This window comes from Manihot esculenta, chromosome 3 (genome assembly GCF_001659605.2).
Source record: "Manihot esculenta cultivar AM560-2 chromosome 3, M.esculenta_v8, whole genome shotgun sequence".
Classification (NCBI taxonomy): domain Eukaryota; kingdom Viridiplantae; phylum Streptophyta; class Magnoliopsida; order Malpighiales; family Euphorbiaceae; genus Manihot; species Manihot esculenta.
Window position 1 is genome coordinate 3,927,349 of NC_035163.2, and position 24,639 is coordinate 3,951,987.

At 36.9% G+C, this 24,639-nt stretch overlaps 3 protein-coding genes across 7 annotated transcripts; all 3 read left to right on the top strand.

Moving 5' to 3' along the window:
• The first annotated feature begins 4,751 nt into the window (after positions 1-4,751).
• On the top strand, positions 4,752-8,730 carry LOC110611284. 3 transcript variants are annotated; one of them, XM_043955005.1, is made up of 5 exons: positions 4,752-5,046; positions 5,503-6,417; positions 6,534-6,734; positions 6,827-7,022; positions 8,182-8,730. In XM_043955005.1, exons 2-5 carry the CDS (start codon positions 5,554-5,556, stop codon positions 8,364-8,366), a joined length of 1,446 nt encoding a protein of 481 aa, XP_043810940.1. In that variant the 5' UTR covers positions 4,752-5,046; positions 5,503-5,553; the 3' UTR covers positions 8,367-8,730. The 3 variants fall into 3 exon arrangements, with proteins under 3 accessions (XP_043810940.1, XP_021607198.1, XP_021607199.1); XM_021751506.2 differs by having other exon boundaries at positions 5,508-6,417; XM_021751507.2 differs by having other exon boundaries at positions 4,755-5,046; positions 5,570-6,417.
• A 146-nt stretch (positions 8,731-8,876) lies between these two features.
• LOC110611285 (probable E3 ubiquitin-protein ligase RNF217) lies at positions 8,877-11,224 on the top strand. 3 transcript variants are annotated; one of them, XM_021751509.2, is made up of 3 exons: positions 8,877-9,212; positions 9,291-10,140; positions 10,791-11,224. In XM_021751509.2, the coding sequence occupies exons 2-3, from the start codon at positions 9,362-9,364 to the stop codon at positions 10,819-10,821; spliced, it is 810 nt and encodes a 269-aa protein (XP_021607201.1). In that variant the 5' UTR covers positions 8,877-9,212; positions 9,291-9,361; the 3' UTR covers positions 10,822-11,224. The 3 variants fall into 3 exon arrangements, with proteins under 3 accessions (XP_021607201.1, XP_021607200.1, XP_043810941.1); XM_021751508.2 differs by having other exon boundaries at positions 10,798-11,224; XM_043955006.1 differs by lacking the exon at positions 10,791-11,224 and having other exon boundaries at positions 9,291-10,762.
• Positions 11,225-21,132: 9,908 nt separating this feature from the next.
• On the top strand, positions 21,133-24,533 carry LOC110610852 (E3 ubiquitin-protein ligase RNF144A). The gene is made up of 3 exons (XM_021750927.2): positions 21,133-22,256; positions 24,149-24,188; positions 24,326-24,533. Exons 1-3 carry the CDS (start codon positions 21,220-21,222, stop codon positions 24,398-24,400), a joined length of 1,152 nt encoding a protein of 383 aa, XP_021606619.1. The 5' UTR covers positions 21,133-21,219; the 3' UTR covers positions 24,401-24,533.
• The last annotated feature ends 106 nt before the right edge of the window (positions 24,534-24,639 follow it).

Below are 24,639 nucleotides of genomic sequence, written 5' to 3' on the forward strand. Positions count from 1 at the left end.
GAAGAGTAATTTGTAGTTTACTACATTTCTTACTTAGGTACAAGAATATACCCATGCAGTGGCAAATGGCAATTTTCTTGTTTAGACATTGATGACGTTTCGAATTCTTGTGAGGAAAGTACTATTTAGGTAGGGACAATATATAACTTGGTGGCGTTAAATCAGAGTGATGTGGCTAAGGACAATGGAAGGGAAGTGTAAGCATTTATGGATGATGGGAGGATTTGGAAGCAGATATTATAGTAAGAGAGGAGAAATTATGTTATAAATGGAAATAAGAGAACAAAAAAAAATCAGTAGAGACATTAGAGCTATTTAGAAAAATTAGTAGAGACATTTAAATAAAAATCTCACAACAGCGGTAAACCATTTGTAACTTAGTAAAAGTAGTTGTTTGCAAATAAAGTTTAAAAAATTAAATAAACGAAAAATAAAAATTTTGCAGCTCTATTTATTCGCACGCGTAGAGGGGACAAGTTGATGGATTTGCTGAAATTATTTTTTCAGTCCAAATTTGTGCACGCGAGACTTACTCTTCTTACTTACCCTTTACAAGACCAATAATAAAAAACCATTTATAAACGAAAAGAAGAATTTGTATTTTTCCTATGTGGGACAAAAGCTTTTGAAATATAAAATTTTACAACAATCCTCCACATATTTCAAATGATTTTTCTTTATTGGGTTTAAAAAATTTAGTGTATATATTTCGGATCTAGTGTTTTACTTGCCCTTTACAAGACCAATAATAAAAAATCATTTATAAACCAAAAGAAGAATTTGTATTTTTCTTATGTGGGACAAAAACTTTTGAAATATAAAATTTTACAACAATCCTCCACATATTTCAAATGAATTTTCTTTATTGGGTTTAAAAAATTTAGTGTATATATTTCGTATCTAGTGTCTTTAAGACTATGAACTAGACCTAAATTAATAAGATTTAACATACAGAGTAACTGGTAAAACTTTTATTTCTATGAACCAAAAGCTTTTTTTTGTAGGCTAAAATCTCATCAATCACATTACACTCCATAATTCTTACTGTTACTGTTGTTTTGCGCTAAATAGGCCGTGCATGCGCCTGGTAATTTATAAGTGTTTAAGAGATTATGTCACAATCTCATAGAAACAGCTCTACTCCATACTTATACATGTGATCTCATCAATTGTATACTACAATTTATACACCACTTATAAGAGATATGAATATCATTAACAAATTTTAGCTCATCATCTCATTAATGCAATCTAACACTTCTCACACAATATGAAGGAATAACAACAAATAGTGCTAGCAAAACTAATAAGTAACTTGTTATTACCCATATGAATATTTTTCATAGGATCTCCAATCATAAAGGTTGAGTTTCTATCACTGTTAATTTCAAATTGGCTCAAGTCCCATTCCCCTCAATATTTCATTTATTAGTTTTCTTCCTAAAGGTTTAGTCAGAGGATCGGCTAAATTAACTTTTGACACATAATTAATTAAAATAGTTTCATCTTTCAGCAACTGCTTAATAACATTATATTTTAGATGAATTGTTAGTGTATTTGCTCTAGGCCATTATCTTGAAACTTTTGTATGTCATCTTATTTATTAATAAAAGAGATTTTATTATCATTATTATTTGTTTGCATGTTACATAATAATGATTAATATCCCTGGTTACTTATTATTATATTGATAATAATAAAATATGACTAGTATGATTATTGATTGATAATCGTGAGATAATTATGTATATGTTAATATAAATCAATAATCATAGATACTTGTTAGAGAACAAAATATTAGATGGACGCATATTGAGATCACTACATGAATTATTGTCATAAGTGAATTTCAAGATAGTTACGTTTTAATCATTTGACTTGAGTTTGTCATAATTTTCAGCTAAGGACGGTTATGTTTTGGTTTCAAGCCTGTGCGCGCGAGCCTTACTGCTCTTACTTTCCCTTTACAAGCCCAATAATAAAAACTATTTATAAACCAAAAGAAGAGTTTGTATTTTTTCTATATGGGGCAAAAATTTTTGAAATATAAAATTTTACAATAAATTATTCGACATAACCATTGTACCACATATGATTGCATATATAGGATTACAAACCAATAAAAATTAGATAAATATATAAATATAAAATATAGGTGGATGAATAAATCCTAAGAAGATAGTAACTAACTAGTTAATAAAGACGCAAAAGGAAGATTTCCTTCATAGGATAGTTAAGGACCAACTAATTAATATGAATAAACCCGAGAGACTAAATAATTATTTTTCCTATATTATATTAATTGCAACTTTCTTTGTTCACCATTTCAGTTGGAATTTACTTAACAAATGGGTGTATTGGTTGGTTCTTGCTTATCTTAGCCCTCGAGCATTGGCATTGTTATACTTGGATAGTTTTGTAATTTTTTCTAAGTGCCCGTAATAAATTGTGGTGTTGTATTATGACAGTAAGTATTGTTGACTTTTTCAATATCTCAATAAACTAAAAGTTTTAATTCTAGTTCTTAGAAGGATGTAAGTCGAGCTCTTATACATCCTAGTCTCTTTCTTTAGGTGCCTGATTAAAAAGATTAATTTATGATAATGATAATTTGGTCATTCTATTCTTTTCTTTGCTAGAAGTATGATTAAATGTGTATCCATCTTATCATAGTTTCTTAGTTTCTACATTTATGAAGGATGATGTTTGCAAATTTGAGAGAGATACATCCCACTTACACAAAAGGCTTTGAAGAGCAATAACCTATTGACATTAAAGACCATTAACAACAGTGTTTCTTTTTCTATCTTAATTTAAAGCATGGTATACTCACTTTTTTCCCTTCTTGTTTTTTTTTCCGAGTATTTGAAGTGCTTTCTTGGTCAATTTAGCAATTCTCTTTTGCCCTTACCGAATAAATGATGGCTTCTTTCTTCTGACCGATGTGGGTTCTCTTTTCCCCTTAAAAAAAGTTTGTAAATAGATTTTAATCTTTTTGTTATAAATCTGGCAGAAATCCATGTGAGATTTATTGTGCTCTTCCAATTTGTGACAATTTGACTAAAGCTAGTCATAGAAGAGATTTGAAGTATGGTCCTTATCTGTTGAAGCTGAGGTGCTCTCCCTACAATGCAGTGACTTTTATATGGCTGTGAAAAAAGAAATTTTTAGATTTTTTATGCTAACTGCTCATTTATTAGTTCATGACCTTTAAGGCTAAGGATGTCGGTATGAGTTTTTTCATTTGATATCGTAATAAAACTTAGAATGGAGCACTAGCGATCAAATAAAAGTCCTTTCTAACTTTATTCATGCTTTAGTTGCTTTTTTCTCTTTTAATCGTTTTTGAATTTTAATCTCTACTCTGGTGGGCTTCATTGGAGCTAGTGCCATAATAAAAATTTATTTAAATATTAGGTTGAATTACTGTGTATTTATATTGAGTAGTTTAATAACCCTATAATGAATTACTTTCTAATATTATAAGACTTTCAATGAATTTATCTTTTAAAAAAAGCGACTAACTATTACAAAATCCTTGTGATGGAATTTATTGAATTTTTTTTGTTAAACAAGTGTTTTAAAAAAATGTTTGTGAGGAGGGGAGAGATAAATAAAATATTTGTGAAATAAGAATTAGAGTAAGAGAGAGAGACATGACGCCCTTCTGATGGACAGCAGGTCTTGGTGCACTTGTTTTTTTTGGTAAATTGGTAACTTGTGGTGCGAAGGTTATAAAAAAATTAAAAACAATTCCTATGCCAGCCTTTTAAGTTTTTATTTAAGAAAAACATTGATGAGAGTAGGATTGAGCAGTATTCGATTTAAATTGAAAAAATTGATTAAATTAAATTAATTTTAAAATTCAGTTTGATTTTTTATTCAATTTGGTTCGATTTGATTTTTAATTTTAAAATTTTTGATTATTTCAGTTCGGTTCAATTTTAATAAAAAAAATCAAAAAAACCGAATCGAACCGATTAGGGATAATAATATGTTATTTTTAATAATCTAGAGAAATTAAATTATATTAAGATTAAATATTTTAATTAAATTTTAAAATATTAAAAATAAGTGTAAAAAATAAAAAATTTATTAAAAATTAAAATCGATAAAATCGAAATGAATTAAACCGAATCAAATTGATTCAATTCAATTTTTATAAATACTAAAATTTTATTTTATTTTTTTTTCAGTTTAATTTTAAACTGAACCGATCGAATGTTAACCGATCGAATGTTAACCTCGCACTTAGCGATAAACACTTTGTACATGTTTTTTAAAATTATTATTATAATATAATAATAAATATGCTTTTTTTAGCCCTTTTTCTATAGAAAGCCTGAATTTATTTATGTAAGTCGGTTATCGAGTTCTGTTTGCTGAGCATGATTATATCCTACGAGTTCTGTTAGTTGAGCATAATGATTAGATGGATTCAAGATTTTTATCGTAACAGCGATAATGAAGACGATTGGTCTAAAATGGAAACGGGTGTAGGAGCAAGTGATTTAGAAATAATTTTAACTAATGAATCTGATGACCTCTAAACAGATAGATAAATTTTAAATTTAAATTTAAACTAACATTTGGTAAATCCTTCCTATTCTTGGAACTTCCCACCACGTCTCTGCCAGCCGCAACACGCCACTGTTTAAATTATCGTATTCTTTTGGGATGGAACGTTCAACATCGTTCAAATTATCGTTACTGCTAGATAACTCGTGGAGGGCATTATAGTCTTTGTATTAGGCAAGTGCGTGCTGGTGCGCCAAAACTAAGCTTTACGAATACACAGGACTCTTCTTCTTGAGTTTGGATCCTAACGTGAGCCCAACAAACAAACTTCTATCCTAACCAGAATATTCATCGGCAACGACGGTAACGTGTCTCGATTGGAAGCATCCCGGCCTTTGTCACCAACTTAGTTTTAGTTTTTGCGTTTTGGTGTTTGATGTGTGGTGGTGGCGGTCGTCGTCGTTATTATCGATTAGACAACCCTAAACCGAAGCTTCGGTTCGTTTTGGACATCTCACTAAGGTGAAGGTATTATTCGATAATCTCAATTCACACGTTTTCAAATAATTGGATTCTCCATATGTTGAACTTCGATTCTAGTATATGGGGACAAGAGAGATGGCCCAGAAGAAAGGTAATCGTTTGGTTTAGAAAAACCCTAACTAGAGGCGAATTGACGATTTTTATAGTTAGTATTTGTGAATTGAACGCTGTTTTTCTTTGTGTTAGGTAATTAACGTTATTGCTTTCTAAATTAGTTTGATGCATTAATCTCAAGGTTAATTTATGAACCTTGTGAATAATAGTGGTCTTTACGTCTCTTATCTAATGTTTTAGTCTCTGTTTCTGACAGTAATCTGGCTATTGGAATGTTCATTATAACATTTGTTTTGCCGCCTTCGTTCAATTACGTAATGTTTCTTGTGGCTAAATGGGTTAATTTTCCAGTTGATTGAGTGTTTGGTTTTTGCTTTCTTTGGTAAATGCAGTGCAGTACTTGTTATTTTGAACTGTTGGTAATATATGGTGTAATTTATGGCAACTTTTGAAGGAAAAGTTACATTCACTTCCCTTTCTAAGCAAGAAAAGGAGAAAAATATGTACCCTCATATTGATGACTATAGTAATCCTGTATGGCCTGCTACGAAAGCTTTGGCTGCTCCCCAAGTAGGCTCAGAGTCCGTGAAAGAAAAATTTTCTTTTCAGTTTCCATTCGAGTCTGAAGACTTCCTTGATGGGGGATATGATTCAAGTGAAGATTCTAGCAATACAGTGCAAATTACTAGGCCTCCAAAGGTCAACTTGAAAAATGTCTTAGGTGGGATAGTTGCAATTTTAACTGGGCGTAACAAAGGCGCAAGTGTTTCCTTGAATCAACGGCTCCCAATTTCTAATGTTTCCTTTATTGGCTCTGAAAATAATGGGGAGACATATCTGCATTCCTCAGTTTACATACCAAGTGCCCCTCCACTACTGGAACCAAGTGGGATTAACTATAGTGCATATAAAGAGGTGTTAGAAGCTGAACCCCCAGAGTGGCTGCCAGATAGTTCTACTACAGTGTGCATGCAGTGCACTGCACCCTTCACAGCACTTACCCGTGGAAGGCATCATTGTCGATTTTGTGGTGGTATCTTTTGCAGAGCATGCACAAGTGGAAGGTGCTTGCTACCTGTTAAGTTTAGGGAGAGGAATCCACAGCGGGTTTGTGATGCCTGCTATGATAGGCTTGATCCATTGCAAGGAATTCTGGTTAATACCATTAGCAATGCTGTGCAAACAGCAAAGCATGATGTGATGGATTGGACATGCACAAGAGGATGGTTGAATGCTCCTGTTGGTTTGTCAATGGAGCATGAGATATACAAAGCATCAAATACATTGAGAAGCTACTGCCAGGTTTGATTCTGTTTTGATCAAGGTTCTCTTTATATTTAATGGAGTGCTCTATTGGTTGTCACTAGTTCAGTGTTTATATCTGAAAGTTTTATCTTTTATTTATATGAAATGGACAGGTTGCTAGACTAAATCCTGAGAGGTCCATACCTCTAGCAGTTCTCAAAGGAGCCAAAGGCTTAGCAATCTTAACTGTAGCAAAAGCTGGTGTGTTGGTTGCTTACAAACTTGGCACTGGTTTAGTCATTGCTAGAAGGTTGGATGGATCATGGTCTGCCCCATCTGCGATATGCTCAGTTGGTCTAGGATGGGGTGCTCAGGTGATATTTTATAGCCTAAAATTCCTGCCGTGCTATGTGATACTGTTTCCAATTGTAATTGATGAATTTTATATCCCATATACATTTTCCAGATTGGGGGTGAGCTCATGGACTTTATAATTGTCCTCCATGATATGAAAGCTGTGAAGACATTTTGTAGTCGAATGCATTTTTCTCTTGGTGCTGGTTGCAGTGCTGCAGCGGGCCCTATTGGGAGAGTCCTGGAGGCAGATCTTCGGGCTGGGGATAGAGGTTCAGGCATGTGCTACACTTACAGTTGTAGCAAAGGTAGTTTATCCTGAACAAGGTTTTTTTTTTTGTTTTGTTTTTTAACTTTTAATTAGTAGATATATGAACTTCCCTTTGTGATTGAATGGTTGTTAAATCTAGAACTGAATTTCTTTAATGGTGATTATCTACGTATGTTGTCTCTGCACATCAATTTGACAATTGGAGTATTAACTGTGCATGCAGAACAGGTGTGTGTTTGGGGTTGGGGGGGGGGGAGAATTAGGATAATTTTCCAGGGAGGGAAACAAGAGTCGCTGTAATTTCCAAACCAGGATTTTGTAGATGTGCTATACACATGAATTGATAATTGGGGGAAGTATGTATTTGCGTGCATGCACAGGAAAATGTATTTGTGTAGATGCATGAAATTAGGATAATTTTCTAATGAAGGAGACAAGAAAAATTTGTTATTTCCAAAATAGAAATTTAGGGGGCGTCACTTATAAAAAAACTGGAGCACATTTCTAGAAACTTTTTATAAGAAAACTGAAAAACAGAGTTGTGTTAACCTGTGTGTTTTGTTTTAAAACTAAGTAATGGAAAATAAATTATTTTATTGGAAAATATTTTCTATAAAATATTTTCAAATACAAGTTATTTTCTGCAAAAGAAAAAAAAAGAGCTAAGTTTTAAATTTAATTTATTATTAGTTATGAAGGTTATGAATATTTTATATTATTTTGAATTTGAAAACAATTTTTTATTATTGTCAAGAAAACACGTTTCATAGAAAATGAAAACTATGGTTTTTTTGAAAAATGGAAAACAGAAAACTGTGTTCCATAAATAAACACACCCTTAGTGTTTCCTTTGTGTATTTCATTTGCTTTGCAAATATGAAAAAGACTGAATTGAAAATGTTATATTCTAAAATTTACAAGGTTTACAAACACAAATGTTTGTATTGGTTGGTTCTAGAAAGAATTCTATTTTTGTTTCTAATCGATAATCCTGCTTTAGTCTCTACCTGAGTGCCGAGTCATTCATGAAAGTTATTGGTGTTATTCACTTGTAACGATATAGCTTTACGCATTGACTTAAGCCTAATACTTTAAAAGCTTGTTTAATCATAGGATGCATTCCGCAGCGATTTATTTAGCTATCTGATAATTTGGGAATTAGGATATTTGAGCATATCTTCTCGCAAATGTAACAGGTGCATTTGTTGGGGTATCACTTGAAGGAAATATAGTTGCAACGAGGATGGATACCAATCTAAAATTCTATGGTGATCCTTATCTCACTACCAATGATATTTTGCTGGGCACCGTGGAGAGACCAAAAGCTGCCCAGCCCTTGTATTCTGCCCTCGAAGACCTATACTCTAGTCTGAGGTGTTAGTTGCCAGGCGCTATTCTTGTGGCATGTCTTTGTCGGATGTGAATTCCCCATCTAATCTTCAGTTTCTCTTTGCATGTGCCATGTCTCTGTTAGCTGTTGGGATGTGCACTTACTCCTGAATTTGATTCCACGACAGTTTCATGTTGATGTTCGTTGATTATGAGCTCCCATTCAATTTGATTACGTTCTTTTGCAATAATCTAGCCGCCCCCATTTTCATGATGTAAATAGATAATTTAATGATACAGAATTATTGGGATTTGAAAATGTATAGATGATTTGTATATAGTGATCAACTTCACTTTCTATTTCTTGTACAAAAGAAATATTGGTAAATATCATATTGGTTCCTTTAATATGACTATTGACTTTTAGCCCAATTAGTTTCTACTTTCGAGCAACAACCTATTTGACTTTGAGCATTTTGTCTTTGGGTAGGGGCATATTTTAATTATGAAAACTAAAACAATTTTTTTTAAAACAAATATCTTGAAATTTCAATCTCTCAATCACAACCTCAATTCGTGTAGGTAAGTGTAGCTTCTTTCCAAGCACAGCATTAACCCTCTCGACGGGGTTAGCTCTGAAACTCTGATGGGAGCCTGGAGGGCAACGTCTCCCTTCCGATTAAGCAACGACTTCGAAATTCAATTATTTAAAAGCAATTTCGGGTTTAGTATAAGGTAAGGTAACAATTGCTATTGGCTTGAATCAAAGTGAAAAGACCCTCCTTTTCTTTTTCTACTAAGAAAAAGATTGCTGGGTAGTGGAGTTACTCGACGAAGCTTTCCAAAGTTAAACGATACCTCAGCACTAGCAGTGGTTACCACCTCAGCAATTGAAAAGGTAGATTCTTCTCTCCTTGCCAAGTGTATTATAATCTGTTTAGTTTTTATCCTTATCTCCTGTTATATTTGAACGCAGAAAACCAGGGAGGGAGAATCTTTTAAGGTTATTGCAACCCAAGTTCTCAGCAATCCAGCAGAAGATAGAAGATGGGAAACAGGGTGGCTACCATGTCATACAAATTCCGAAGAAGACATAAGAAACCAAAAGGGGTTGTTGAGTTCAAGGTCATCTCCAAGCCTATTGTGCAAAAGCACCACAGCAATGATGAGGAGGTATTCTTCACACCCAAATCATATCACAGTGAGGATGAAGAAGATCAACAAAATAAAGATAACATGAAAATCTCAGAGGAATTGCTGTCTCTTGATTCCCAGATTGATATTCCAACTTTCGTTTGTGAAATTTGTGTTGAATCAAGAGCCTTAAATGACTCCTTCAGTCTCATGGGTTGCGCGCACTTCTACTGTACTGAATGCACTGTTAGATATGTAAGTTCCAAGCTTGATGACAATCTTACAAGCATTTCATGCCCAGTATCAGGCTGTGAAGGAGTGTTAGAGCCTGATTACTGCCGCAATATCCTCCCAAAGGATGTGTTTGATAGGTGGGGTGTCGCTTTATGTGAGTCTGTGATTGATAATTCCCAGAAATTCTATTGTCCTTATGAGGATTGCTCGGTGTTGCTGATTAATGATACAGGAGGGCATATTGAAAATACAGTGTGTCCTTTCTGTGAAAGAGAATTTTGTGTCAAGTGTAAGGTTCCTTGGCATCCGGAGATTAATTGTAAGAAGTTTCAGAAATTGAAGAAGAAAGGTGATGATAGTTTGTTTGTTGATCTTGCTAAGAGGAAGAACTGGAGGAGGTGTCCGAAGTGCAAGTACTACGTTGAAAGATCACTTGGCTGCTTCTATATGAAGTGCAGGTCAGTTTCCTTTTTTTCTTTTCTTTTTTTTTTTCTTCCAGTTTTTCCCCTGTTCTCTCAAATGGGTATCATATATAATTCATGTTTTTACTACTTGATACTCTTGTGCCTCAGTGACCTGATGTGTCATGGTCCCAAAAACTATTCGGATAATTTTGTTTTGATTAGAGTGCCTTCTATAAAAGGCCACAGGCTTTTGCATATTTGCTCATCCTGAGTCATAGTATTTTCATGTTTGTTAAGTCTTGTGATATGAACACATTTAGTAACAAGTTGTTTAGGGAGAGAGGGATAGTGGACCTCTGCTAGGGTGGGTGGGCCAATGCGGCCTTCAAATTTTGTCCCGGTTCTCATCGGGGTAGCGACTTCTGTTAATGGCTTGTATTTTTCACTTATATTCATAGACCGAATTGTGACCTAAAAAATTGTTCGCTGCAATATGAAAGTAAATTATATGAAAACTGTTTTTAGTTTTGAAAGTTTTGTATCACACTCTTTTTTATTGTACTGAAACTTTATCTCTATTTTAATTGTAAACATATCTATTCTTTATTTCTTCTCTTTTATATTGTGATCGCTTCTAAATTTGTGTACTTGTTATGACAATATCCTTATGTGATTCCATTTATTAATTTTTCTTCCTCTACGAGGTCAAAGGTGTGGACATGCTTTCTGTTATAGATGCGGTGCTCGCTCAAGTACTACTTCCCATTCTTGCCCCAAGTGTAAGCATTGAAATTTTGCCATATCCTCCTGCTAGAATAAAACACCATTGAGTTTTGGGTTGCTGTAAATGGTGAGCATGATCATACTCACCGACATCGTATTGGAAGTATCATGTAGTTCAAGATGTTCACTGAAATTAATGCAGCAATTACGACATAGAAAATTTAACTTGACAGAATTCTACTCAGACAAAACTATCTATAGCTTTGCTTCATTAATTTAAGCTCGTTTCATGAAGCATTTAATCTGAGCTATTGGAGTTTGGCTTTATTGATCAAATGATTTCTATTTATTGATGCTAAAGGCAAACATTTCTGCTGTTACCAAGTTGGGAGGATAATACAGATTTTGTGTTCAATTAAGAATAGTCAGAACAATTGTTGGGATGAGTTTTTCTCCACTCTTTTTCTCTATATGAGGTCGAGCAAATATTCGCTAATAATACTTTATTTTTAGTAGTCCAATTCGATACAAATAGAATTTAATATTAATCCATTGAATTGACTGGGATGATTAAAAAAAAAAAAAAAAAAAAGTAGAAGAGCTAAGCTGCTTTACTTACAAATTCATTTCTTCTGCAGGTTGAACATGTACATAACCTATTAACCTCTCTAGAATATCCATAGATAAGTTCAAAGAATGAGTGAACCTATTCAATATGGAAAAAAAATTTTAAACAAATAAATAAAATGAATCATGCACCAGGGGTGTATTATAAAAAGATTAAATAAATTTTATTATTTTAATTGGATTATCTAGAGCTTTTTTATTGATGATCTAAGATCCAAAAAATATGGTTTACAGTCTGAGTATAAGTTTAGATAGAGAGGAAGACGTTCCTCCCATTTTATCTTTTTTCTTTTTGTCCTTTGGTGACGTCTAACCGCCTCTGTGCTATAATGCCACCTGTCTCTGTTACTCAGGTTCGTACGTACTGACGTGTCAGAGCCCCCTCTCCATGCCAGGCGGCCATTTAATTTCCTCCGACGCGCATGCGGGCAGGGCTGCGAAGTGACTGGGCCAACTATTCTCTCTCACGTCACATCACCGGGCTGGATTATTTTCCATTGGACCTAGGCTTGTGGTGGACTCGGTCTACCTCGCGTGTTCGGATCATGGATTATGTTGGGTTGGTCAGCTTAAGGAGGGCTTGATGGGCTTTGGGCCCGTGTTCCTCTCTTGGGCCCGACCTTGCCCAGGGTAGAGGAAGCCCAACGATCATCAATTGTCCCTTTACCTCTTCAGCAGTTATTACATGAGTGATGAGAGGGTAAATCTCTAGACTCTATTTATGACCGCACAACCCAAGGACTGCTCTTGTAAAAAACGTCCTTTTCCTGCCTTTACTCCTTTCATATTCAAAAATCCCAAATCCTCACCAAACTCTTCTTCTCCTTCTGCTCTCTATGTGCTTCATCCCCTTCGCTTTCCTACAAAATTGTCTTTGAGGTACGTCTCTTGCTCTATAATGGATAGTCCTAGGCTTCCCGATGTCATGAATCTGGAGTCTAATGTCACTCCTTCCTCTCTTGTGACTTTCTTTTGTCGGGAGTACCTGGATACCCCCCTCTTCCGTATTAGGGCTCCTCGTCGCAATGAGAGGATTGTTCTTCCCTATCCTCCTCCCTCTGGTTTAATTGATCCCCAGAGGGATCTTAGCTTAGTTTTCTTTGTCAAGTAACGTGAATTTGGCTTGACCTTCCCTTTTTCCCCACTTTTTGTTGAGGTCTTTCGCTACTTTGGGATAACTCCCTGTATGCTTGCACCCAACTCAATCCTCTTCATGTGCTCCTTTGAGTCCGTTAGTCTATGTTGGGGTTTCTCCCCCACGGTTGCCCTGTTCTCTACTTTCTTCCGCCTGGTCCGGGCTAGCTAAGGCTTCTATTATTTTGCCCCTCGAGGAGGGTTGTCTATCTTCTCGGGGCATAAGGACTCCATCAAGGGTTGGGCCGAGGGTTTTGCCGTGGTAGAGCTGAAGGAGGGCCCCGGGGTGTCGTGGCAGGTAGACCTCCCTTGGAGGGATGTGCCCCCGGGTTGCGCCCCCGGGCTGCAACGACCTTCCTCAGTTGACCCTTTCTAAACAGATTTGCCTTCTCAGATTGACCTCTGTTAGTTGAAAGTATGATGTCAAGAAGTGCATGTTTATGTCCAGTCTTCAGGACTGCCGGGAAGCGGGTACTTGCTTGTTAATGTCCCGTCTTTCCCATGTTTTTGCCTTTTATTGAGTTTACTTCTAACTGGTTTGGGTATTTTCGTTTTTCGTAGCTTCTGACTTCCCGATGGAGCGAATCAAGCCACCGAGGAACTTCGTCCTGTCCCAGGAGAACATGAAGACCGCTCTGGGTGCTTTCCGAGCTGGTATGTCTGTGGCCGACACGACTCGAGTGATTGCCCACGCCATTTCCCCTCGGGCATCTAGTCGGATTGTTCCTCCTGCCCTAGCCTCTTCCCGCACTTTGGTACCAGTCTCCAAGGACTCCTGTTCTGGTGCTTCTAAGGCATCCAATCGCGGCCGAACTCCCAGTTCCTCCGGATCTCCTGCTGCCCAAAAGCCCAAGTCGGCCTCCCTTCCAGCTTCCCAGGAGCCTGTTATTATTGAAGATTCTGCAGAGGACAACTCCAAGGGAAAGGCCGAGGTCGTCCCTGCTACTGAGGGCGTTTCCAAAGGAGGGGCCTGTAATACCCGGCTAGAGTCCGGCACCGGAATTCCTGTCGTCCGGTGGAATCTAGGATGTCGGAATCTTTAGAGGGTAAGATTTATGTTTTGTTTTAAAGGTTCTAAAGTATGTTTTCATGTTTTTCAGTATATTTGTAACGACCCCAAAATGGATCGTCACCGGCGCTAGGATTCAGGTCGGCTTAAGGCCGCCAGAACCCGTAGCAAGCCTGTTATACTCTCTGTGTACCTGTAAATCTCATACATGATCACACATTTTCTGTGAAAATAAAAACTCTTTGCTGAACCACGGCTTAACCTGTGCATGCACTATCTCTGTACTCTGTACTCCCTAACTAGAGCTTGCTCTAGATGGGTTCATTCATACCTGTTAAGCCTGGTTTTTCACATACTCTGTAAAACATATACATATACAGATCATGTACATAACAGAAGATTTACAACACAACCGTTTCTTTTGTCTTCTGAGGTGAGACCCTGTCCTTAGTAGAGTTTTCTTCATGTTTTCATTCACTCATGCACAGATTTGATTAGTTTTGATGGTATTTTGAAGGTTTTAAGCTAAAAACTCAAAGTTGTGAAGTTTGGAGAGTTGGAAGAAGAGTTGCTCCAAAACTCCACGTTAGGATCGTTCATCTTCTTGATTTCAAGAGGTAAGTGAAGATCCCGAGGTCGCTCCTACTGCTGAGGACACCTCCAAGGGAGGAGCCGAGGTCGTTCCTCCTGCTCCCTACCCTAAAAAGGTCGCTGCCAGTGGTGGTATCACCCTCAAAGAAGCTGCTGGTAAGCGAGCTCCATTTACAGAGGTCCCTCCTGCGGGTCTTACCTCCAAGAGGGCTCATGTCACTAAGCAGCCTGCAGCTACTCTCCCTCCTGCTGAGAAGAGGAAGCAGTCCGTGGAGCCGTTGTCCTCTGCTCCTGACAACGAGCTTTTCAATGTTGCCGAGTTCACTCCCAGGTCTGCGGTGACCTCTGTTGCTGTGCTGTTGGGGGAGAAGATGTTTGGTGGGATTTCTGACGTTTCGGACCACGCCTCCTTGCTCTCACCAGCCATCTGGGCTGCTCTACCCGGCAGCAGGTGGCCTTTCGGTCGCGATCTCAGGAGGAGTTGGGAGACAGTCTCCGATAGATGCTCCTCATGGTGAGTTACTTTGTCACTTTGAGTTATGCTTTGCTTTTATTGTCTTCTAACTTCTTTTGTTGTTTCCTTCTACCAGGTGCTGGGTATTTATATGGAGATCGATGCTCGGGATCAGTCCCTTCAGAGCTCGATAGACCGGCAAATCGAAAAAGCCCGCCGTGAGGAGAATCTCATGGCGATTGGAGATGTTCATGGGCAACAACAGTCCAGGGTCACCTTGGGAACCTCATAACTTAATTGGCTTGGGCACAAAGTGATGCCGACAAGCTTTCGAGAGGGTTGTTGCAGCAGAGTCTCATCGAGATGAGGCTTTGGCATAGTTGTCTTCTCTGGAAGATGCCTGTCGAGAATGGGACGAGGCTGTAGCTCAACGCAACGAGGCTTGGGCCAATGCGAAGCGACTAGGAAGCCCTCTGACATGCTAGAAATTGACCCTGAGGTGATGACTCACAAGCTCAATGTCCTCCCTGGAGAAAAATCAATAAAACAAAAGAAGAGGGTGTTCGGGAAGGAGAAGCAGCAAGCTACCAGAGAGGAAGTGCAGAAATTAGAAGAGGCAAGGTTCATTAGGGAAGTTATGTACCCACAGTGGTTAGAAAATCCTGTGTTAGTCAAAAAAGCCAATGACAAGTATAGAATATTTCCCTGCTCACCGAGTTCAGCTTCCACAGCCTTCACCTTCGCCAAGTATTTTTGCATAGTGGGGTCCCTTGCTTGGTATCCCCCGTTATTTGATTGATAACCAGTTGGGAGTCGCTGCTTATTTTGAGATCGGTTGTTCCTGCTTCCATTGCTATCAGCATCCTGTTTATTAAGACTTTATATTCTGCCATGTTATTGAAAGCAATAACGCTTCTTTCTTCTCATCCCTGACTTCCATGACCTCTGAGTTGATGCCCTCATCTGCTGCATTCGGTTCTGCTACTGTGGCCATATATACTGCTTTTGCTTCCTCCTGTCGTCCCCGGACTATTCCTACCCTTGCCTTTGTTGGGAATTTCATGGTCAGGTATCTGATGTCGGTCACCACCTCGAAGTAGACTTTACCAATCTGAACTAGGCCTGTCCAAAAGATTGTTATCCCCTTCCTGACATTAATAAAACGGTCGATTCTACGGCCGATTTTGATTATATGTCGTCCCTTGATGCGATGTCTGATTATCACCAAATTCCAATGGACAGTGCGGATGAAGAGAAGACCTCGTTCATAACTGAAGACGGGACTTATTGTTACAGGGTCATGCCTTTCGGGCTGAAAAATGCAGTGGAGTGCGATAACACTCAGGCCCGGTGTGAGGAGGTAACGGCCTAGAGGGATGAGGCCAGGGCTCGAGTTGTCGTCCTTGAGCAGGAGCTCGGCAAGTGTACCGAGGACCTGAAAGGCCTAACCTTGGCAGCGAAGAAGTCACGGCTTCAACAACAATAACTCCGCCAAGAGGTTATGGTCTTGGAGGAGAGGTGTTCTGCGCTGCTTGAAGACGCCAAGCTTGCTGAAGATAGGGTCCAGTTGGCATGTGAGGAGTGCCTACAGGAGTATAAGGGCTTTGCTGAATTGAAGGCTGAGGTTGATCAGACTTGCGAGAAGCGCTTACAGGAGTACAAAGACTCTTCTGAGTTGAAAGCTAAGATTGAGCAAGCCTGTGACGATCGCCTACTGGATTACAAGGACTCCTCCGAGCTGAAGGCCAAGAATGAGCATGCTTGTGAGGCGCGACTTGCGGAATATAAGGCTTCTGATGCAATGAAGGAAGAATTATGGAACAAGGACTTTCGCATGTTCGCTTTCGGGTTCAACCAAGGCTTGAAGGCAGCTAGGGATGCCCCCTCCACCCCGTTAGCTTATCTTTGAGCTCCTGAAGTTGATTCTGACGGTGAGGAGGTGCGCTACGGGGAGGATGACAACCCGTTGCCCAAAAGTGCTCCTTCCCCGCCGACTGGACCTCAAGAAGAGGGCATTGGGCCTTAAGAATATGATGTTGGGCCTCCAGGAGATGATGTTGGGCTACCATCAGAGGGCGCTGGACTCCCGAGGGGTGATAATGTAAATAATGTAAATGAGCCTTTAAGTAGTTTTGTCCATTTGGGCTCATCTCCTATACCCCTGAATGAATGAGTAAATAAATAAAATTTTATTAAATTTCTTTGTACTTGCATTTGTACTCTCTGTCTCTTTATCTGTTTGTCCTTTTACTTTGATACTTGAATGTATGTCGATTTGGAGATGTATGTCTACCGATGTGTAGGATTTCACCTCAACTCGCGCCTTACTTATACTTAGATTATTTTTCATTCAGACTGCTTCATTGGCTTCACCGATCTACTCAAACTTTTGAAGGCTTGAACCCATCTTCTCTGTTTGACTTGTGAAATTCTTCTAACTTTAAAAATGAAGGCCTTAAGCAATATGCGCCTTTAAGAATATTTCGACTCACTTAGCTTTATGTAATCAACGAACTGAGCCGTCTCTTGTGGTACTTTGCCAATTGAGCTAACCCAGGCTAAGAGCTCGGCATTAGGTTGGACTTTTTATTTGCGAGTTTTTCTTATTTTGATGAGGGCATTCCCGTCTTTTGGCTCACGATGCCTTTGGTGTTGTGAGCTCGGTCATATAATACTTAGAAAGATAATTTATTTGCATAAGTGTCGTACATTAAACAATGTTAAGTCTCGTTCTCATCATGAGCTCAGGGCGCCTTATCCTTTTCGATGTACCCTTTTGGCAGTCATTGTTGTCCAGGCTGTGCACCTTGCTAGGACATGGAGCTTGGTCTCCTGTCGCTTTTCTTATTTTGTTGAGTGTTTCTTCACTGTGGGTTAGTCCGAGCTGGGAGTACGGCCCTTTTGTTCTTGTGTTACTCTTTTGCGTATTCTGCGCCTATGGATCCCTCCGCATAGGGAATTCGACTCTTGATTATTTCTAACGCATTTTAACTTTATTAGACTTGGTTATTCACGTGTATCGAGTCCGTCTGGCTAGTGAGCCCGTCCGCTTAATCGAGCTCGCGAGTTCGTATTTTTTTTTTCCAGTTTTTAAAGTATCTTGATCTTTGAGGTCGGACTGGCTCCTTTGGTTTTGTGCTGAGCCAAGTTTGGGCTGTAGCTTTGTTCGTTTATTCGTGTTTTCATTTTACCCCAGTCTTTTCTGATGGGGGGGGGGCTTGCAGCCGTTATTTTTGTTAGTTGACTTTTCCTTTTCTTCTAGCTTAGTCCTTTTTGCATTTGATTCTCTTCTAAGCTCGGTCTCACATAGCCTAGCTCAGGGTTCAGGCTCTTTGGGCCTAGTTATCGCTTCCAGACTCTTTGGCCTTGTGCGGGATTCAGGCTCAGTGGCCTTACTGTCGCTTCCAGACTCTTTTAGCCTTGCATGGAATTTAGGCTTAGTGGCCTTACTGTCGCTTCCTGGCTCTTTAGCTTTGCATAGGATTCAAGCTCATTGGCCTTACTGTTGCTTCATCATTTCAACTCGGTTTTATGGTGCTGGGGTCATTTTTCGATGCCAGCCACCTATCTCACTGAGAGCTTCACTTAGGATTCACGCCCTTTGGCCTTACCGTCGCTTCATCCTCTTAGCTCGATTTTATGGTGCTGGAGTCATTTTTCGATACCAGTCACCCACCTCACTGAGGGCTTCATTTAGAATTCAGACTCTTTGGCCTTACTATCGCTTCATCCTCTCAGCTCGGTTTTGTAGTGCTGGGGTCATTTTTCGATGCCAATCACCTACTTCACTGAGAGCTTCTATCTCTCTCAGCTCAGTTTTTTGGTGTTGGTGGTCTTTTTCCAAGATCAGTCACTCATTTCACTGAGAACTTTTAGAGTCCATTCTTTTTTTTTTAAAGAGACGGTTGAGACACATAATGATAGAAATAGTATCATTTATTTTATTCATATTTTTTAAAGTATAAATATTTACATTATATTGCATATATTTTAAAGAAAATATCTCTTCATATCCTGGATATTTCAGGCGTAAATTTCTGAATTTTCTTATAGGTGTTCGTATTAAAATTTCATTTATTTATCGAAAATAATTTGTGTTTAAAAATTATTTTTTATAAAAAATATTTTTTTAATATTATTTGACATACTTAATAAATTAAAAAAATATTTAATAAAGTGATTATAATACAACCAACGTTTCTTATATTGAAATTATAAATAATCATTCTTGATAAACATGTCAGTGCATTAATTATTATTATTATTTCCAAGTGAGAAGGACGCAAAACATACGCACAGAGACGCCAAAGAAAAAGTTTGCTTACTCTTTAAGAGAAAAATGATAAGTTCCACATTACCATTAGTCCCACCGTTGATCTCCGAATTGACAGAAAGTAGAGAAAAAAAAATAAAGAGAAAAATAAAAATAAAAATAAAAATAATAAAAATTTAATATTTTAAAAAAATTACTATTTAATTTATAATATAAAAAAATTTATTAATTTTTTATTTTTCAATTTTAAAAAATATATTAAAATCTTTTTTATATTTTAAAAAATTTATTAATTAATTAAAATTTTAATTATTAAATATTATAAAAAAATTTAAAATATTTCTGATAGAGAAAATTTAATTTATAAACTTATTTTCTTCTAAAACACATACAATGTTGTTTAGCTTGGTTGCTCCTCTGTTTTTAGACCTTGTTCTAGAATGATCGTTAGGCAATGCCTCTTTTATTCTTCAATATGTTTTTAGTTTCCGTTTTGGTGCGGAGTGCTTTTCCTTATTTAAAGATTTGGATTCTTCTGCTCTCCTTAGCCTTGGTGCAATTATCAACAGATTTGGGTCTGCATGCCTTGTCTTATTGTTCTTGGACATTTTTTAGAGAAACTTACGCTTTATAGGGTATTTTTGAAGGCTTGCTGGTGCTTCCAAACCGAAGAAGCTGCGATTATAGAAGTTTTGGTTTCTGCTAAGGTTTCCTTCTTTTGGTCTTGTCGTTTGGATCTTTAGATTTTCTATTATAATTCAAACTTGTTATATACTGTTATATAATGAGCAAACGTTAGCTTGTCTAATTACTCTTAAGATAACAGAAATTTATGATAAAAAATAGTTTGTCTAAACTCATACCAATTATCACATAATAAAAAATATATTTTTTAAATTTAAATTTAAATTTAAATTTAAATTATTAAAATTTAAAAGTTTGAATAAAATTTTTAAAATGTATGATTTTTAAAATTAATTGTCTTTTATTTATATCTCAAGTGAGATCCCCAATTAATAAAAAAAATCCTCACTTATCATGCCCACTTGATCTAAAATTAGAATAAAATTTATGTAAAATATTTTAATTTTGAACTAAATTGGTTGGCTTTACTCAATTGGCCTTAAATAAATTTATTACTTGAAAATTTTCATGTCTCCACCTTTTAAAATTTTGGGTAATTTACGATTTAATCCCTGTGTATTACCATTATTAACAAGTCAGTCCCTGTATTTTTAGAAACCTATTAAAACGTCCTTATGTTTTCTCTCCGTCAACGAAATAGTCCTTCTGTCTATTTTTGCCGTTAAAAATATAGTAAAAGACTATATTACCTCCCATTATTTTTCTCCTTCTCCTCCTCCTTCCTTCTCCTCCTCCTTCCTTTTCTTCTTCATCAATTCTTCTTCTGCTTCTTCTGCTTCTCCTTCTTCTTCTGCTTCTTCTCCTTCTTCTCCTTCTTCTTCTGCTTCTTCTCCTTCTTCTTCTTTTGCTTCTTTTTCTTCTTTCTCTTCTTCTTCTTCTTCTCATTCTTCTTCTTCTTCTTCTTCTTCTTCTCCTCCTCCTCCTCCTTCTTCTTCTTCTTCTTCTTTCTCTTCTTCTTCTTCTTCTTCTTCTTCTTCTTCTTCTCCTCCTCCTCCTCCTCCTTCTTCTTCTTCTTCTTCTCCTTCTTCTTCTTCTTCTTCTCCTCCTCCTCCTTCTTCTTCTTCTTCTCCTTCTTCTTCTTCTTTCTCTTCTTCTTCTTCTTCTTCTTTTTCTTCTTCTTCTTTTTCGAAGGAGGAGGAGGAGGAGGACGAAAGAAAAGACAGGGACTATTTCGTTGGACGAAAGAAAAGACAGGGACTATTTCGTTGATAAAAAGAAACGATAAGAACGTTTTAATAGATCTGAGAAAAGATAGGGACTATTTGGTTGATATAAAAAAACGATAAGGACGTTTTAATAGATATGAAAAAAGATAAAAATATTTTAATAGATTTTTGAAAATATAAGGACTAACTTGTTAATAATTGTAATATACAAGAACTAAATAAATGATTTTATTTGAGAGTAAAATTGGATTTTAAAAATTTTCTCTCTCCTCCTTTATCTAATTTTAACGGAAAATAGGACGGAAGGACTATTTCGTTAACGGAAATAAAACATAAGGACGTTTTAATAGGTTTCTAAAAATACAGGGACTGACTTGTTAATAATGGTAATACCTAGGGACTAAATCGTAAATTACCCTAAAATTTTCTTCCAAACGAAGTCTCTTGTTCAAATTTCAAAGCAAGATCAGTATAATCGCTCCTTTACTGAGCGCTGATCTCCAAGTTTACCATGGAAATCCAACAGATTGCTGTTTGCTTAGAATCCCAGTGTATACCAATGTCGCAAGAACAAGAACAACAAGAACAGGGGAAGGAAGAACCAAGAAAGAAGCCAAAAGTGGAGAAACCAGAGATGATTGAGATTGTGAATCTAGATGATGATGCTGATGATGGATTTTTCTACGCACCCATCTCAATAAAAGGTAACACGAAGAGAACTGCAATATCTGTTGAGCAATACAGTGAAGAAATGGAACTTAACCTTGCTATTTTGGCTTCCCTTAAACCCACTACCAAAACCAACAAGCAAGAATATTTCGTCCATCTTTCATATGGTATTCATGATTATTACTATGTGGATGATGTTGATGGTGGTGTTGATGATGATATTAAGGTACTTTACTTCAGACCCCGATCCTCCACTTCTAAGGTAGGAAGAAAACGCTTTAAAAATTCCATGAGCGAAAGCGGACAATCTTCGAAACCCAAAAGGGATCCTGAGTTCGTCTGTGAGATATGCGTTGAACCCAAGACTGTAGATGAATCATTTAACATCAAGGGTTGCACTCATGCTTACTGTAGAGAGTGCATGGCCAAGTACGTGGCCACGAAATTGCAAGACAATATATCTAATATTCATTGTCCAGTATCAGGTTGTTCAGGCTTGTTGGAGCCTGAGTATTGCCGTTCAATCCTTCCGGAGGAAGTTTTTGATAGGTGGGGCAATGCTTTGTGTGAAGCTTTAATTATTGGGTGTCAGAAATTCTATTGTCCCTTTAAGGATTGTTCAGCAATGTTGATAGATGATGGAGGAGAGATCATAAAGGAATCTGAGTGTCCTAATTGCTGCAGAATGTTCTGTGCACAATGCAAGGTCCCTTGGCATTCAGGGATTCAGTGCCAGGAGTTTCAGGAATTGCATAAGGATGAGAGAGAGAAGGAAGATATCATGTTGATGAGGCTAGCAGAGAATAAGCATTGGAGGAGGTGCCCAAATTGTAGGATATATGTCGAGAGAACACAGGGTTGCAGATATATGAAATGCAGGTATGTTTCATAATTTTATTTGCTGGTCGTTTGGATATTCTCTCGAATTGCAAATGAATTTATCTTCTGTTGATTTGTAGCTCCACCATTTTTATTAGTATGCTTAGTTATTTTCTTTGTGATCTGTCATATCTTAATGGGGTTGGTTTTTGTGAACCCAAGTGAATACTTCCCATTACAGATGAGAAAAATTTTATGTGGTTTGCTTATATAGGGACATTATTCCATCCTGTATGCTGTTTTTCCAAGCATATTTTTTCATAATTATTCATTAATTTTCCGCATCATACACATATAGCTTCCTCTGCTTGCTACCTTGCATTTGTGTATTTGCTCATGTTGCATCAAACTCTTTCAAACTGAACTTTAATTATAGTTGATACTGCTAATTAACAGTGGGTAAAGAGGTTGAATTCTGCATTTGATAGTTCCGAAACTTTTCTCAAATTGGGGAATGACGCTTCATACATTTTTCAGTACGTATTGGCAGTTATCAAGCAAGCTTTCTTAGGTTCATAACATGCATAAACATTTAAGTCTGTGTTTCTTCTAAACTGGTATATGACAGAGACTTGGAATGGGGACATTATGCTGGGAATCCTACCTTAAACAGATATATCATAAGTTTGATATAACTATTAATCTATCCACACTTGATTTCTATTTGGATTGTGGGATAGTTGAGTTAGCAACTTCTTATAAAGAAAGGACATGGCATTTGGCATTTCTATTTCTATCAGAGCGTCAGTGTTAGACTCTGCTTTGGGTGTTGCTGATATGGCATTGCTCATCCATATCCAAGCAAATGCAGAAATCTCACCCGATTTTATCAGCTGTTTTGCTCACCCATCCTTCACCCCTCAATAAGATTTTCCCTCTCTCATTTCTTTTCTCCCATGATGTTAAACCCTAAAAGCAACAACAATGATGAAAGAAAGAAAAACAAAACCTCAAGCAAGAGGAGGAGGGAAGAAGTTTGTGTTTATAAATAAAAAAAATCAAAGAATCTTTTTACCTTTTCCCTTGCATATTTTCTTCAATATTTGAAGCTGAACCTCTTTACAGATTGAATTAGGAAGAAACAGTGTATGATCCTTCTCTTCTTCTCCCTCTTCGTTGGTTTTTAATCATGTTTATTGGTGCACATTCATAAATCAAATTGCTTTTTTAATTAAAATTTGAAAATTCATTTCCTTGAAGTGGCTATAGGATTTAAGGTTTATGCAAAGGATTGATTTTTTTTTTTTTTTTTTACAATTTTGTATTTGATTACTCTCCTATCTAAAGGTTGTAAATATGTGTTTGGAGAGCATCTTTTGAATTAAAGTCTTTCTCTTGTTTATGTAATTTCAACTAGAAGGGCTAAACCTATATTCTTCTTGCTTTCCAGTATGATAAAGTAGGAGGGGAAAAAAAGGATTTTATGGGTCTTTTCTTTTTTTCTATCTTGTCTGTGTTGATGAGTTAATGTGCTGTGATTTATTTGATTTCAATTGTAATGATAATTAGAATGTTACAATATTAGGTGCTTTTTTTGTGTTCTGTAATTAGCATTCCTGTTTAGCATGGTTTTGCAGCCTGTTACTGAGTTTGATGTTTGGTTGTCGAGAAAATCTGTTTTTGATGTCTTGTTGCAGAAATTTGAATCTGAGTTTAAATATTTATAAAAAAGTAATAATAATATTTTATTTATTTTGTGTCTCCACAAAAATACTATACTCGTTTGTTAAATAGCAAATTAACATTGTTCATTTAGAAGTTTTGTGAATAAAAGAGTATTAACTGAACCTAAAATTTTTCCCCTAATACCCTAGTGAGCTTCACTGTTGGTTTTTGGTATTTGATTGAGCTGGTTCTCTACCATTCTGAGTTAGTGTCTGGATTCATCACAGGTGTGGAGCTGCTTTCTGTTACAGCTGTGGATTTGCTAAGATAAGTAGCAATTCCCATTACTGTAATTACTGCAAGGGTTAACTCTTCAACATGATACTGTTATTCAGTGGTAAAATGCCAAAGTTATGAGTGGTAGTTTCTCTAGCTGAAAGCTCATTTTGGCCTTCATACTGCAGGGTGTGGTGAAATTTCATGCTTGTGCTTCAACTGGCTCAATTAAGCCCTGCATATGTGAGAAATCTGGCAATTAAGCTCTTATTAGGCTATGTGAATTAACTTTGTTATCAAGCTTTAAATTTTCGTCGAGATTACGTTTTGGCATGTAATCTGTCAGAGCCAAAATTCAGTTAGGATTTTCATCAAACACCTTAAGGACTTGCGTAGCAATGCTATCATCCGCTCGACTACAACAAGAAAAAAACATCACTCCACATCAAACCTTCAAAGAACTCCCCTGTCGCATGAGGTCTGGCTATGGGGGCTGCACACT